The following is a 16120-nucleotide window of genomic DNA, read 5'->3' on the forward strand; positions in this document are numbered from 1 at the left end:
TTTTAAGCGATGCAGCCTAACAGAGAGACAGACTGGTGGGTGGGTAGTTGGGGCTGAGATGTGGCAGCAGGGGCGCCGTATATGGGGGAAAAGTTAGGACAATTCCAAGGGCCCTTGCCTGACAGGGGCCCCAAAAAATAGGTAAAAACTAATATAAAATTATTAAACCATCAACTAGTAAATACATATATATATTTTTTTTTTCATGGGGCCCAAAATTCCTGGCGGCGCCCCTGTGTGGCAGTGTGTGTGGGTGTGTGTGGGGAGAGTAGTGAAAGCATGCTGAAAAAAAAGAAGGAAGCAATTACTTCAAAGATAGATCTACAGTAGATTATAGTATATTCTGTGGTTTCTTATATGTTTCCATGTCTTTCTTAACCCCAGCGCGCGCCCACACACACATACACACACACACACACACACACACTGTCTCACTCAGTCCACACTGTTTGTCTAATCAGGCAATCAAGTACGACATATCCAGAACATTCACTGACCGACTTCTGGGCTGTCTCTCAAACTAAATCCCCCTCCTGGTTTCTGGACAGGGGCTCGCTGGTTAACGGGACGGGTCACCTCTTCTCTCCTCAGCTCACCTAATTAACATTCCAGTGCAGGACAGCAGGACCGCATCCCAAATCCAGCACAGGCACGTCTGGTCCTCCGGCAAAGCCCCATCCTTCTAAGGCTCCGTAAACACAGGACTCAGGATGATGAGCTGTGAGGGACCATGTCGGAGCTGCTGTGACAGCCACCATGGCTGTTCACTGTGCCGCTGTGCTGGGGCAAAAACACAGGGAGCAGTGGATGTAAAAGTATCAAAACTTTATATATCACTGTTGTGAAAAAAGGAAATTAATAACTAAACATTTCAAAGACAGGATTTTTCCATTCAGAGAGTGAAACAAAGATAAGGGACAGCTAGTACAGCGATCATATTCCCTCCACAGTGAGTTTTATGTAAGCAATAACTGTGAGAGTATAAGTGAAATTTTTAAAATAATTTCCATGATTCTGCGGTGATTTGTAAAGGCACACACCTATAACAACCTGTCAGTTTCTCTGCTGCAAAATCTAAAGTTACTTTCAATTTTTAATGTCTTCTATATCCATACTGAATTTAAATGGCCCAGTTTAGGCTCACTTAAATACTTATACATTCATTTAAAGTGCTGACTTCAGATTATGGGCTGCATGACTTAGATGACAACTACACGGTGGTTTTCCAAGCTATGGATTTTGACCCAAAATGGATCCTGCCTCTTTTTCTGTTAAGATCCAACATAACAAGATGGGTAATAATTGTTTCATAAGCCTAGAGCATTAGATTAAATTTCTTATTGAGGCCTGAAACAGTCCCAGAGCCCTGATTCTATGTTGGATTGATGTGATAAAGGATTTCTGCAGCTGTAGATCATGACTCAACTGGGCTGGACAGTCATGTTGCGTGAACGAGATGACAAAACTAGGTCAAATAGAAGACATGTAACCTGTAGTGATTTAAATGGAGAATTTACAGCCCTCTCATGTCACTCCTGTACCAACAAACCAAAAATATGCCTGTCTGTCCATTCGCCCTGTTCCCACTCTCTGTCTGCTTGCCTGGATGAGTGATGAGGAGATCTATCACTGTCACAGAAAGTGACACGGGAACTGGGTCCACCATGAAGATGTAATCACTGTCATCTAAGCATTCATCTATGGTGCTTTTCTCTCTGTCGCGATCTCTCTTTCTCTGTCTTCATCTAACACCCCTCTACCTCTCCTCCTTCTTTCTGTCCAAAATTAGCTCAGGCCATGAGACGGGCCTAGAATAGGACCTCAGGGCCCCCCGTGCTCAGCCTCTTAAAGACCACAGCTGGAGCTGGCCTGGAGGGGGACAGCGGGAGACAGACAGACAGGGAGAGGGAGGGCTGGATGACTGGTGTTCTCACCGCCATCACCTGCTCCCTGTAAAGCAATTTGTTATAGAGTTGTCACTGTAAAATCCATAGCTTGTCCTGGGGTAAAGAAAGACAGGGTCACATGTAATGAGGATCCAAGTGTCGCTCCATGTCTACATATGACATAACTGAAGGACAAGCAGCTGGGCTGTTTGTGCATGTGTTTGTGTAGTGTCAGGGTGTGTGTGTGTATGTGTGTGTTCAGCTCCTACTGCAGTCAATATCCATTCAAAATGTCTCAGTGCCAGACAGTGAACCCCTACCTTCTATAGGAGGACTGAAAAGACGACTGCATGGCTCTGTGCTCTGGCCTCTGTGGAAAAATACATACAGAATGCATGTCAGAGTTACATGTATGCATTAGACTGATTTATCAGTTTACAGATATATCAGGTCAATATCTGCCTTTTTTTTTATATTGGATATCATTGGATATGTGCATGTCTTCCTTCTCTACAAAATGAAATGAAAGAGGTTATTCTCTGTCTCTATTTAAAACATCATTTATTTATTTTATTATGATTTTTTAATATTGTTTGATGGCATCTCTCTCTCTCTCTCTCTCTCTTTCTCTCTCTCTCTCTCTCTCTAGATAGATAGATAGACAGACAGATAGATTGATATCAGGATCAGTATCTCAGTATTATAACCAGAAATATGACATGAAAAAACAAAACAAAACACAAGACTAGTATAAAACTGGTTTCTAATTAGACAACATGTAATATGGCAGTTGGGTGGCCCAGTTTCCCAAGTCTCATGGAACTGGCTTCTGACAGATAGCTTACACACACACACACACACACACACACACACACACACACACACACACACACTCACAATCACCTCTGCGGTCTGTGTTGTGGTATTTTTAGGCAGCTGCATTGTTATTGACCTTTACATAGGTTCCCGACTAATGCCCCTGGATTTGTACTGATTAAAATGACCTCACACACTCTCACTTTCTGTCTCTCTGTTTCTCTCTCTCTTGCTCCCTCTCCCTCATACATACACATACACACACTGTCTGGCCCGTCTCTCCCGCTACCTTGAGGTGGGTCATATGTTTCCACATTGGCAAGATGAGCTGGATGGGATGTGGACTCCTGATTTGAACTAAACTCCAAACACACACTCGAGTGGTGTTACAGCAGAGGTTCATGAAGTGCATCAGCACAGAACCACAAATGCACTCTCCAAATGTGTGACCTGGGCCTGTTAAAACATATTTTACAATCTATAATGTGGGAAACTACTGATGGATTCTGAACTTCACTTTGAAAAAAAAAATTATTACAGCAAAATCCAAGCAATCCCAAAGGTAAACCATCCATAAAATTCAACAGATTGCTTGTGTTTGATGCCTGGGTTTATCCTATCAAAGAGGCAGAAAATAAAGAGGCGAGGTTTGGAGTGGGTCAGACATTGATTTCAAGGCCATTTGATTCCCTTTCCCTAAGATCACAGAAGGAAAATGTAATCATATTTTCCCTTTGATATGCATGAATTGTTTAGTGTCTTGTCTCAAATTAGGTTTGATAGACACCCTCAGTAGCTTTTGGCATGACAACACCCACATATTGCTACTGTCAGATAAAACCCATACCAAGTAAAACCAAGTTTTTATGCAACCGCAGAGCCATTTTGCATGTGGCCTGTTTAATTCTGCAGAGGCACTGGATTGAGACCAGTCACACTGGACCGGACAGGCATGTGTCTCAGATGCCCCCTGGGAAGGATTACCTATCTCTATGGAGACACCAAGTTCCTGTTTAATGATGTGTCAAAGCATGAAAGCCTGACCCCTCATAGCTCAAAGTGCCCCAAGCAAAACTTTCTCCTTGATGCTGACCGTACAACTGGACAACAGGTTCGTGTTTGCTTTACATTCAAACTAACCAAAAACACAAGCACAACCATTTGGACTTGCACATGATAATTAATGACGTTATTTAATGCACATTTTTGTTTTTGTATCTCCATAAACATCCTTGTGAAAGTAAGACCTGCATATTGTGGCTGATGTCACAAAAGGATAAACTGGTTATTTCTCACCTTTCTCCCTCTTCTACAAATAAAATAAAATAGTTAATTTAATGCTTTTTAAGAAAAGTTTTGAGATAGGAAAGTGATATAAAACCATTTTAATCTTTAAAAAATAAAATGTTTTCTGGAAGGATTTGTGATTCTATCAAAATAAAATAAAATAATTCAACGATTTTTAGAAAAAGATTTGAAATAAGAAATTGAAATAATAACAAAAATCTTTAAAAAAAATAAAACAATCTTTTCTGGAAGGATTCATGATTCTATCGAAACTGGATTATAATAAGCTACATTTTAGACGAATACAATATAGACCTGCAAATGTCACTGCAATACTACAGCTTTCATCTTCATAGAATAATGCTAAGAAAAAAAAAACACATGAAACACTCATAAATCACTACAAATTACTACTGAACGCCACAGACACGCTCCAAGTCCCCGCAGAAATAGTGCGGGACTGTCACAGGGAGTGTGCGCGCTACAAAGGGCGCTGATGTTGTTGGGAAAAAGTTGGATGGCGAGCCTCATAACACCGCGGCCGGGCTTACTTTCCGTCGCTCTAAATCCATAGGGCCGCTCTCTCAGCGTGTATAGGTCTGCATGCCGTTGTTTGTAATTGACTGACAAAGGGAGGCGGGGCGGCGGGGGGTCCCGGACAGCTGACGCGCGGGGTGCTGCGCGCTCCGGGAGCATCTTCATTCTCGGCTGCGGGAGGTGGCGCGCACAGTGTCTGTCTTCTCCTCGGATACACCGCTTCCATCCGGTTTAAATTACTTTTATCAGAGAGAATAACAATAATAATAAGATTTACTTTTTTTTTTTTTTTTTTAAATTTACCTTCCAGCACAGCGGGTTTTGTGCACTGACATTGACCACAGCTTCAGTGATGTGCATTTCGGTGCGCAACAGCTGAGGGGGAAAGGTGCTTTTATTGACAAGACAGGGGAATATCTGTTTGGGACACTCAAAGAAATCTGAGAGGAAGGACTCATTCGGCACGCTATAATGCAAAATGCAACCTTGGATGTAGCAAAAGGAGATTATGGATGTACTTATAGCAAATCTGCATGGCACGGTCAAACTGGCAGCAGTCAACTGATGGAGTTTTAAGCCCGCACTTCCACTTTGGTGAACTCCGTTTTGTTCCACGATGACGGACGGGGGGAAGCCGTCAAGGACTTTCACAACTGATCATACAGCGTTTACCAACACATGAGAAGGAAAAAAAGGAGGAAAAAGAAAAGTTTTGTCTGATGAAATCTCGGGGCTTGTCAGGCAGCAGCGGGGCTATGGGGACCACAAGTGTAACCCGAAATGGCACAATAACACGACACCGCTCCAAACCCACCTCTCGGATATACTTCACCTTTATTTTGCTCCTGCTCATTTTCACGCCGAGAGTGGATTCATCATGGTGGTGAGTGAGATGTTCAGACGTTTAAATCAGTGTAATTTCAATCACTCAGCGGATCATTTAATCTGACGCACAGAGCAGATGGACATCTGTGAAGTAAGAAGCTTTAGACACAACTTCTGTTGACGGATTAAAAAAAAAAAAAAAAGACAAAAACGCAGCCTTTTTACACACTAACACACAGGCTAATTGCTTTATGCTTTCCATTTGCACCTGCCCATCTTAATTTTGTCTCTCTTAAAGCTTTCACATTACCAATCAGGTTGGAATCCTCTCTGCAAGGTGTAAAGATGGGAAATGGTCTTGGGTAACGCACAGTAGACATATATAATCACATTCAAGTCTGAATAATTGTCAAACTTAATCAAAAAATGTTCATCTTAATAAAGCCATTCTGTTGCTTATTTGCCACCATGCTGCTGCATAGAACCGCCTCTGTGCAGGAACGTGTTGCACATTGATGCTAACTTTTCAAACATCACTTGCCCAGAGAGATATTCAGCACAGCACTGTCATGTGTTTATGAAGATGAATGGTGTTGGGGGGAATCTCCCCTATCCATCCATCTTGCCCTTAGTAAGTGGCAGGTGCAGGCGCTGGTGCATGAATAAATGCCCCCTTGATGATTTCTCCTGAGGTTTTAAAGGCCCAGAGGACAAAATACATGCAGGAGGCTTTAAAGTCCTCCACCACAACATGCACACACACACACACACACACACACACACACACATACACACACATACACACAGACACACACACCCCTCACCCCCCACTCTGCCTACCTGTTCTCACATGTCACACCTCTGACAAATGTATACCAGGGTACATAATTGGTATACAATATATGTTGCCATAAGTGATGCAGTTCAACAGTTTCCTCCTGCATTATGGTCCTTGCTCCTTTGATTTACCGTTCCTTGTGCTCTAACAATTAGCCTCTGTTTTACAGATGGATTTAGATTGAAAATGCACCCTTTGTAAATAATGTTATGAATGGTAATTTCCCCCGAGAGAACAAAAGCATATGTTATCCTATTTGGCTTTCTATAATCCCTATGCTGTCTTATGCAAAATATTATGAATAAACTGTGATTAAAGCGCTCAGAAATTCCAGAGAGGGAGAGAGAGAGAGAGAGAGAGAAAGGAGAGAGGGGAGGAGAGTTAGAGACTTGGAAGCTTTCTTTCCAGATGAATAATACCTCTTTAATCCTGGTTTGTATTGTTACAGCCTATTTTTAACCAATGCGATAATTCAGATGAGCACCATGTGTCTTGCCACACTGAACTATCTCTCCCTCTTCCTCTCTCTCCTTCGCTTTCTCCCTATGTGTGTGTCCTCCTAGAGACAGTCAGGGGTCTTTTGGCACAGCCGGTATGTAAAACACACAATAAACACACGTAGTGCCTCTGCTCTGCTTTACTGCTCAGGCAGATAGTCACAGTTAGAATGGGACTGGGACAGCCATAACAGGAGTGGAAACTACCCGCTATGTCTGTTTCTGTCTCGGTGGCCAGGCGACACAAATGTGGCTGCGATTAGCGACTATAATGATATCCGGATGGAGAGTCAAGCGTGCAGGCTTGGAGAGAGGGGGGGCTGCACCATCATATGTTTGCAATGTGAGGCTGGGAGGGAATTTCCTGCATGCTGGGGATTCAGGGGTCACCTGTACTGTAGATGAGTGTCCCCGTGTCCTGTTTGTAAGGCTTACAGAGGCCCCCCTCAGTGTGGCAATACCACCACCATGTGATCCATCCTTTTAAGAGTTGCTACAAAGTAAAGGATTATGTCTGAATAGAACAGGAAGCAAGGGAGAGAGATGCTTTTCAATGAATGTGAGGAATTTATTAATCTCTTTTGAATCCTGAACATCTGAGCTGCAAGTGGAAGAGGGGCATGAATGTATGTGAGTCAAAAATAATCACAAATGAGTTAATAATCCAGCCATCCTCACTCTATCTTCTTATTTTCGCCTCCGTGTGCTAAAAGCACGAGCACCAGCCACTTCTCAACGCTGCAGATGTGTTTGTTGGATGTGTGTCTGCAGGTACATCGGAGCGCTGGGTGCCCGGGTGATCTGCGACAACATTCCAGGCCTGGTGAACAAGCAGCGCCAGCTGTGCCAGCGGCACCCAGACCTGATGCAGTCGATCGGCGAGGGAGCAAAAGAGTGGATCAGAGAGTGCCAGCACCAGTTCAGACACCACCGCTGGAACTGCAGCACGCTGGACCGGGACCACACTGTGTTTGGCAGGGTCATGCTGCGAAGTGAGTCGGGAGCCTCTCTCTGTCTGATTCTGAGAGTCCGGGTGTGTGCAAGTGTGTGAGACAGGTCATCTCTGTGTGTGTGTTTTGTTTATTTCAGCACCATGGGATTAGGGAACAACTTTATCATCCTCATAAATGTCTCCTTTGTTACCCAATAAGCATAGAATTAAAAGGCGTCTTATTGATTCAACTCTGGCCTGTGTTCCCTCTGAACTTTGCCCCAGAGCAGAGACAGGCAGGGTACGAGCGGAGAAAGTATTGTGGTTTCACCTTCTCGGGAATGAGGGAAGATTGGGAAAGTGGATGTTCTCCGAAAACAAGTAGCAGATCGAGAGATCCACACGGGTGATGTATAAACAGTAATAGGAGATGTAAATATTTGGGTAGATGTTTCTGGCAGCCAGACAAAGCCTCACTCCCTGACATATCGCCTGTGTTCTGCTTCATTGCGTGAGCAGGAATGAGGACGGGAGGTGGGTGGGAAAGCCAGACCAAATAACCCCCAAAATCTCCTCTCCTCTGAAATGAAAACACAGCCCGGTGACTGAGAAAGCTGCCATCTGTGCAAATTAAAAGGTGAAAGGAGAGTCGGCTGGACTGTGATGTTATAGCAGACATGCTACTTCTGTCTGGCCATCCACCATAAATGGACTGATTTCTGTTCTCTCAGTGCCTGGAATATACAGGAGAAAGGCTGCTTTAGTGAACAGTAACCCAGGTCAGAAGAGCAGACTTATATGCAGCAACAGACAAAGAGCTTGAATGAAACCAAAGCAATGACACAAGTTGCAACAAAACCAGTGTATGCTGTGAGACTGAGAGCTTTTATTATTGCATAGTAACAATAAAATAAGTAGCTACTGTATAATATCATTGTTTGACCAGCAAATTTCACACTGCCAGTTGTTAATGATGCACTAAGTAAAACTGCATTAAAGTGAGGACCCTTTAGACTAGGTTGAGTCTACATGCTTCCCATGATCTCATTGATATACTTATTCCCCATATTTTGCCAGTTTAGTCTAAAACGGTCCTTTCCTGCCCTTTTTGCATAGTGCACCTTTAATATAGTCTGGTTTCAGACCTGTGAATCACATGTTCACTTTAAAAAGTTTCAAGTGATTTTGCAGATCTGGTGTGACACAGTGTAACTATGATCAGCTGTGATTAGCAACTGTGATAGCCTATATGAGACAATTGACGATAAAACACCCCCGATGATTAACAAATTTATTTTACATAGACGGCATATCTTCTTGAGTGTTTCTCAAGTCCTCTCTAGTGATTGGATTGAGAAAATCAAATTCCCCTCCACCATGGAAATTGGTTAGAGCGGAGGCAATGTCAGACTGACAATGGAGTGTAAAGAGCTGAGCGTTCAGTTTGGATATCAGGGAACCTTTAATAGGCTACTCTGCTCTGACATAATGGAAAAATGTCTCTTTCCTGTCCACTCAGGCAGCCGAGAAGCAGCGTTCGTGTATGCCATCTCTTCAGCAGGAGTGGTCTACGCCATTACCAGGGCCTGCAGTCAGGGGGAGCTTAAGATCTGCAGCTGCGACGGCCATAAGCGTGGGCGAGCCAGCGACGACAGGGGCAACTTTGACTGGGGCGGGTGCAGCGACAACATCAACTACGGCATCAAGTTTGCCAAGGCTTTTGTAGATGCTCGAGAGAGGATGGTCAAAGATGCCCGGGCGCTGATGAACCTGCACAACAATCGCTGTGGGCGCATGGTGAGCAGCGGGAGAAAATTTGAATGGAGTAGGACTTTAAAGGAACAGTTCACCCAAAATACATAAAAAAAACCCTCAAAAAACAAAAAAAACAAAAAAATCCCCGCTCACCTCTAGTGCAGTCTACTCTTTTGGATAGTTTCTGTGTGATTTTGGCGAGGTTTTCAGTCTCCTGCGGTCATCGCTGTCTCCCTGACACAATGGGGCTGGATGAGTATTTGTTTGTGCAGCTCAACCTGTCAAAAATTTTACATGTCAAAAAGTCAACAGTAACAGCCCTTTCCAAAATCAATGACATAGATACCCAACATTATCCACGGCCCTCGGGGGTTGCAGATATTGTCTCTGTGGGAACTATTTTCTGCCAAAGAACATCAGCAAACTGTATCTATCTGCCTCAAATTCATACTCCTTGTGGGCGGATAGATATCTAACTGTATCAAACTATATCTAACTGTATCTAAATGTTTTTCATTTTGGGTGAACTAGTCCTTTAATATTACACTTTAGATCTCTGTGTTGCATCTTAGACCATTTTTTAGACTGCTGTAACCTTTTCACCAGCTAAAAGAGTACGAGGGTCAACATATATGAAGTGATGACATGCAGCTGTTTCTAAATTGGATGGTAAGAGGTGTGAAAAAAATGTACAAAGATTAATAGTTAAGGATAATACTTTCAAAATGAAAGACATTAATATACGTGGCCGGTTAAGGACAGACATGATTAATTGGAAATGATGCTCTTAAATTATGTTTGAAATAAAGTAAAATATCATGTTAGGATGCTGATATATTAGACAATCTTATGAGCAACACTGCCAGGCACAGGCAATGAGGTGAGATACGTTTTCCTCTGTTGGCATACTTTTATGTTTTTAATTTAAATTTCAGCAGAAATGAATCACTCTGGATGGTATGAGAGAAGTGGGTGTAATTTTCACCGTTATACTTTTTACTAGAGCTTGGTCTCGTGCACTAACAAGTCAGGGGCTGTTTCTCAAAGTGTCTGGGGGAATGTAACTTTAACTAACACCTACTTACCATGAATGATATATGGCTAACAACTGTGCTAGTGAGGCTGAGCACACCTACACCATGCCAGGGGCAACATCACAGACTTAACACCCCATCACCTTTGACCTGTGCTCCAGGCAGTGAAGCGCTTTATGAAGCTGGAGTGCAAGTGTCACGGGGTCAGTGGCTCCTGCGCTCTGAGAACCTGTTGGCTGGCTATGTCTGACTTCAGGAGGACCGGAGACTACCTGCGCAAGAAGTACAACACGGCCATTGAGGTGACCATGAACCAGGATGGGACAGGTTTTATGGTGGCTGACAAGGACTTCAAGGGAAGCACCAAGAATGAGTTGGTGTATGTTGAGAACTCACCAGACTACTGCCTCATGGACCGTGCAGCAGGTGGGTTAACAAATCTGTGTCAGCTACTTAGAGGAATACTCCAATGTTTTGGGCAAAATGTACGCTTTTTCTGACTTATCCAGACTGAGACAAGATGTTTGATATCATTTTCACATCTGCACATCCAGTGGTTCGGCTCCTATCTCCTCCTTCCTGTTAGCTTAGCGTAAAGACTTGAAGTCTATGGGAGTCATTAGCCTAGCTCGATCGAAGTGAAAAAATAAACCTTTCATCAACTCCGAAGCTGTCTTATTTCCACAATGTATCAGGTGTATTTGACGAATTTTAAAAAAAGAGTCATTTTAGGAGAAGTTAATGTGTGCCAGATCTTCCTATACCTTCTGCAGTGCACGGATAACTGTGATAGACAGAGGGATAAATGTGTTCAATGGTTACAGCTCCATCATCTAACTTGTCATTCCAAGACGCTTACTTCAAATAAATGTAAATCTAGTGCCCCAAGTCGGTTTCTACAGGGATGATTCCTCCTGTCTGAACTCGGATGATGATGGCTTTGCAAGGCATGTGCATACTGAAATATTAACTACACCCAGCATGTGCCAACATTTTAACCGGGATTAAGAAAACACCGCCCCTCTACAATTTGGGATTCAGTGAAGCCTCTGTCAAATTTATAGCAATTTTGAGTCGTTATCATTTATTTCCAGCAGAGAATAGTGTTTCACCATATTTCCAGTTTTGACTAGAGATAAAATTACAAGTATGAGGGGACTGTTAGGAGACAAGATAAATAGATATCACCATGTCAGTTTCACAAAATCTGTGAGAATCAGCGACTCATCCACCAAAGGCTTACATTCCTTCACAGCTTAAAGTTCAATTATTTGACCTTTAACATCTCCCTTAATTCCCAGTGTTTGCTTTGCCTTGTTAAGCTCTGTCTCTCTCCTCCTCTCCAACACCTTCAACAGAGCGTGAAGGAGCTCAATATCTCACTATTAATGGGCTAGTTATAATAACCTACACTGGTATGTGCAGAGGCCATGGTACTATCTGATCAAAATCCTCAGCTCCCCTCCTGTATTAGGTTGGTTACAGGTTGACAACTGAAGGGTAATGAAGGTGTGTTCACTAGAAGAAAAGGCTGCCTCTCCTTGTTTAAAGGTGCAAAGGTGATCTTAAAAGGAGCTTATGACCCTCCTCACCACTAATCTCCAATGTATAGGAATTCACACCCTAAGGATACATGAAGGCTTATTTTTCAAATCCTTCCTTTGGTCACTATTAAGCTCCACTCCCTTAAGCCCAAGGGGAATATCTCACCTCATTTTCTTTTCTTCACTTCACTCCAGGGATGCTCTGTTATTAGATGTGGCATCTGATCTTACACTTAGATCTTACACCTGAGTCTTAACGTGCACTCACATCTGCGTTTCTGCCTCTTCTTTTGACTGCTGAAAGCCTACACCCTGCTGCAAGAATATAAAAGTGATATTTCACTTTGGTCAAACTGCCAAAGTGAAATGTCAAACTGCCAACATTACCAAGCTGGGGCATCCAGGTCATTACTGGAGGTTTTCCAAAATGTAGCTGAGAAAGATGTGATAATACAGATGCCCACTACAACCAACAGTTCTAATTACTTTAAAGGGATGGTAAACTCCCCATGACTAAACGTCAATATTGTAACTGTAATAAAATGCAATTTTAGGAGTAAAAGTAATACATTCCAGGGCTGGGTGGGCTTATGTTGACCCTGTAGGGTGACAATATTGTCTGGACCCTGGTAAGACCAACCATCTGTCCAGAAAAATAAAAATATCCCTCTTGTTTGAGGTGAAATGGCTCTGGCTCTTGCTAATGCTGTTTTTCTGATTGGATTGCTCCTCTCTTTTTTGAGAAAACTGCTTTTAATCCCCCAGCAAAGCCACTTGTTTAAGTCAGGAAAAATCAACTGGTAGGCCTCTTTCTGCATAGAAAGGACTTAAGATTCTTTTTTGTGATTGATTCTTTCTGCATCCAATGATGACAATAAAAAACATTTAAAGAGAAATTACTTTATCTCTATGTCTCTATATTTGTATCAATGTCTCCTATCCCTTTAAGGGCATGGTGTATTGTCAGCATTTTAGTGATGATGAGGTAATGGTCTTCCAAGTGAGTGGGAAAATGAGACAGTTTATGTGGATAGGACTTTGGCCTACAAGCAGCGTCCGAAATCAACACCTGCTCAGCAGCAACTACAAGCAATGACTTGCCTTTGGCACAGAAGTCTGCAAGGGTCACCCAGCACACACAAAATTGTCTTGACAATCCTCGTAGAAGCAAATGCGAAGAAGTGTAGAAGCAATGATTATGAAAGAAATAAATCATTTGTTTGTCTTTGAAACACTAGACTTTAGTGTCAATATTCCCTGCACCACAAGTATGACAGAAAATCCTAAAATTAGATTTTGAGTTATGAAATGTTATCATTATTGGCTAAAAAGGCCAATAACCACCACGACCACCACCACCACCACCACCAAAAAGAAAAAAAAAATAAAAACTGGCATCAGTTTATTGATTTTAGTCATACATTTTATTATTATTATTATTTTTAATGGGAACATCAAAGGTACTCATGTTAATGAAATGATTTCAGTGCCAGCACTGCCAGTAGAGGAGAATCTCACCCATTCCTTGTCTCTGCAGGCTCCCTGGGCACAGCAGGCAGAGTGTGCAACAAGTCCTCCAGAGGCACAGACGGCTGCGAGGTGATGTGTTGTGGGCGGGGCTACGACACCATGCGTGTCAAACGCGTCACCAAGTGTGAGTGCAAGTTCAAGTGGTGCTGTGCCGTGGAGTGCAAGGACTGCGAGGACATGGTGGACGTTCACACCTGCAAGCCCCACAAGCGACCTGATTGGTTGGACCTAACCTGACAAGAAAGCCAGAGCAGTCACGTCCTCCACTGACTCGTCCTCCTGCCGGTGACTGGCTGCACTGCATTATGGGATGCTTAATGGAGATCTCTTAACTTCAGCACCTCTGGCTTTGACTCCAACTCTTTAACATTTCCTGAGGCAGAGATGACACAGACCTTCACTAGGTGATGCTCAACTGGAAAAGAGACCCAGTTACTGATGGTGTCCTGCTTTAAAAGCATTTCTAAGGACGTTCCCCCATTTTTTAAAAACTGACTTAAAAACTGAACTTTGATATAAAGTGTTTGAATACTGATTCTGTAAATGCACCCTTAGTTAAGGTAGGGATTTGAGATGATGCCTTTGTTTGTTTTATAATGCAGTATGCAAAAACTTTGTGAGCACAACTTAGCTCAGAGATCTTTGGAGATATTGGAATAGACACCATGACTCTGTGCTCAGATTTAAAGGAGTCATTGTAGACTATTGCTACATAGTTTTTAGCAGACAACAGACAGTTCCTCCAAATTACTGCAACTCTAACTCAAACTGATTTGGTCAAAGTCAAAATAAGTTAATGAAAACAGTTCCTCAGACAAGGCCAGAAAACCTGCTGGTGGGCAGGGCATGGTGAATGGGCATGGGAGATGATGTGGGGTAACTACATCTTGTCAGTAGCCCTAGAATATCGATAAAAATGATAACTGAACATGTATCTCTATTCTGTAAAAAATGCAAAACATAATGTGACTGCATCCATGAGGACTTTAATCTCCATCACATGCTGTTGCTCTTGTCATTTTCAGATTTATTGTTATTATCTCTTCTCCCAAAATGTATGCTCCTCAGTAATTGGCGGGGTCTGAGTGTTGTAAGTGGAATTTTTCGCATCACTTGGTCTTGGGCACAAAAGCCACCACAGCATATTTCTTTTGTCATTGCATCGCGACAAGAACATTTTTACCATGCAATTTAACTGTGCTTTCAGTCCATTGTGCACACAGTCACTGGTTCTGGCCGGTCTGTGGGAAGTGAAACACTTCATGAAATCAGGCCAAGATACTGCAAAAAGAACGATAGAGTAGCTAAGAACTCTGAATTTGACTTTTCAATATGTGGTAATGCAGCCAGACATCATGTTAGGCCTTTGGAGACACAACCCTCCAAGGATTTAAAAGACCTAAATGAATCTGACAACAAGCTGGAGATGCTCAAAGTCAACAAATTTCTTCAAGTCCACGTAATGAGGAGGAGAGCCAAAATAAAGTGCTTTAAACAAGGCGAATAGCACACCAGTGTCAAACATCCGTGAGTCAAAAGTTAATAGTAAACAAAAAAACCCTGTTTTGAATGTTAATTGCAAGTACATTGAATGTTTTTCTCAAAGATTAGAAAGGTGAGAGGTACACACACTGTGGGGGCTGACCACCACGACCCGTGCTGCTCTGGCCCACAGAAATTTACATTCCTATCCCCCAGTCGCAGTCAGAGTAATAAGTGAAACAGCCCAGCTGAACACTTTCTGTTCTGTAATTTAACATTTTATCACCAAACCTAATAAGCACCCAAACCGAGCCAGCATGGACCTGAACTATGGGTCCAGGTTTGATTCAAGGTGAATTTCTCACTTACTTGATTAAATTTGGGACAGGTCAGGGCTAAAAAACAAACAAACAAACAAAAACAAAACAAAACAAAACAAAACAAAAATTTCACATTACATTTCAGCTGACAGAAAAATTTGCATACCTTGGGCACACATTTTTTGAGGGGTTCACGTAAGACCCAGGTTGGTTTTTTAGGTGCAAGTCAAACTTTAACTCAGCTTTCAGGTTTAGTACAACGGTGTAAAAATGGCCTTCGAGTCCTAGTTGTATCAATGTGTTGGGAGGTATTGTCACCTTGGAAAAGGCCCAAAAATACCTCAGCAGTTCTATATTAAACCCTGTTGATCCACCCTCTGTCACTCACATTAGAGGTCTTCCATTCCCTCTCAGTGTATATGGGCTCCTAAACGTCAGCCCTGATTCAGTTATGACACGGAGAGGACAAAGATAAAGCAACCCAGCTCTATTGATGGTGTAAGTTCAGTCAGTTCAATGTCAGGTACAGCAATGCCACACTATATTTGTTTCAACTAACTCAGCTGGATTGACAGTTGTGCATAGCACCAGGAAATGCATAACAAAATACCTCCAAAGTTGAATTACTGCAGTATTTTTATGGAAGCTGTTAATCAGAGATTACAGAGACTTTGTGCATTTTTTTTCCTGTATAGAACGATTAGCTACACTGCACACACTGTGTGGATTAATAATACTTTGCTGATCTCTAAATCGGGTCTAGGGCCTGAATGGCAAACGTTTGCCCCAGCTGAAGTCTGTAAAAATAACAGGGGTGGCATCACTGGCATTCTGTGCC

General features: G+C 42.6%; 1 protein-coding gene across 1 annotated transcript; it reads left to right on the forward strand.

Moving 5' to 3' along the window:
* The first annotated feature begins 5270 nt into the window (after nt 1-5270).
* LOC115359316 (protein Wnt-2b-A-like) lies at nt 5271-14243 on the forward strand. The gene is made up of 5 exons (XM_030051712.1): nt 5271-5409; nt 7458-7678; nt 9137-9414; nt 10568-10832; nt 13488-14243. The coding sequence occupies exons 1-5, from the start codon at nt 5282-5284 to the stop codon at nt 13715-13717; spliced, it is 1122 nt and encodes a 373-aa protein (XP_029907572.1). The 5' UTR covers nt 5271-5281; the 3' UTR covers nt 13718-14243.
* The last annotated feature ends 1877 nt before the right edge of the window (nt 14244-16120 follow it).

Source organism: Myripristis murdjan, chromosome 5, assembly GCF_902150065.1.
Source record: "Myripristis murdjan chromosome 5, fMyrMur1.1, whole genome shotgun sequence".
Classification (NCBI taxonomy): Eukaryota; Metazoa; Chordata; class Actinopteri; order Holocentriformes; family Holocentridae; genus Myripristis; species Myripristis murdjan.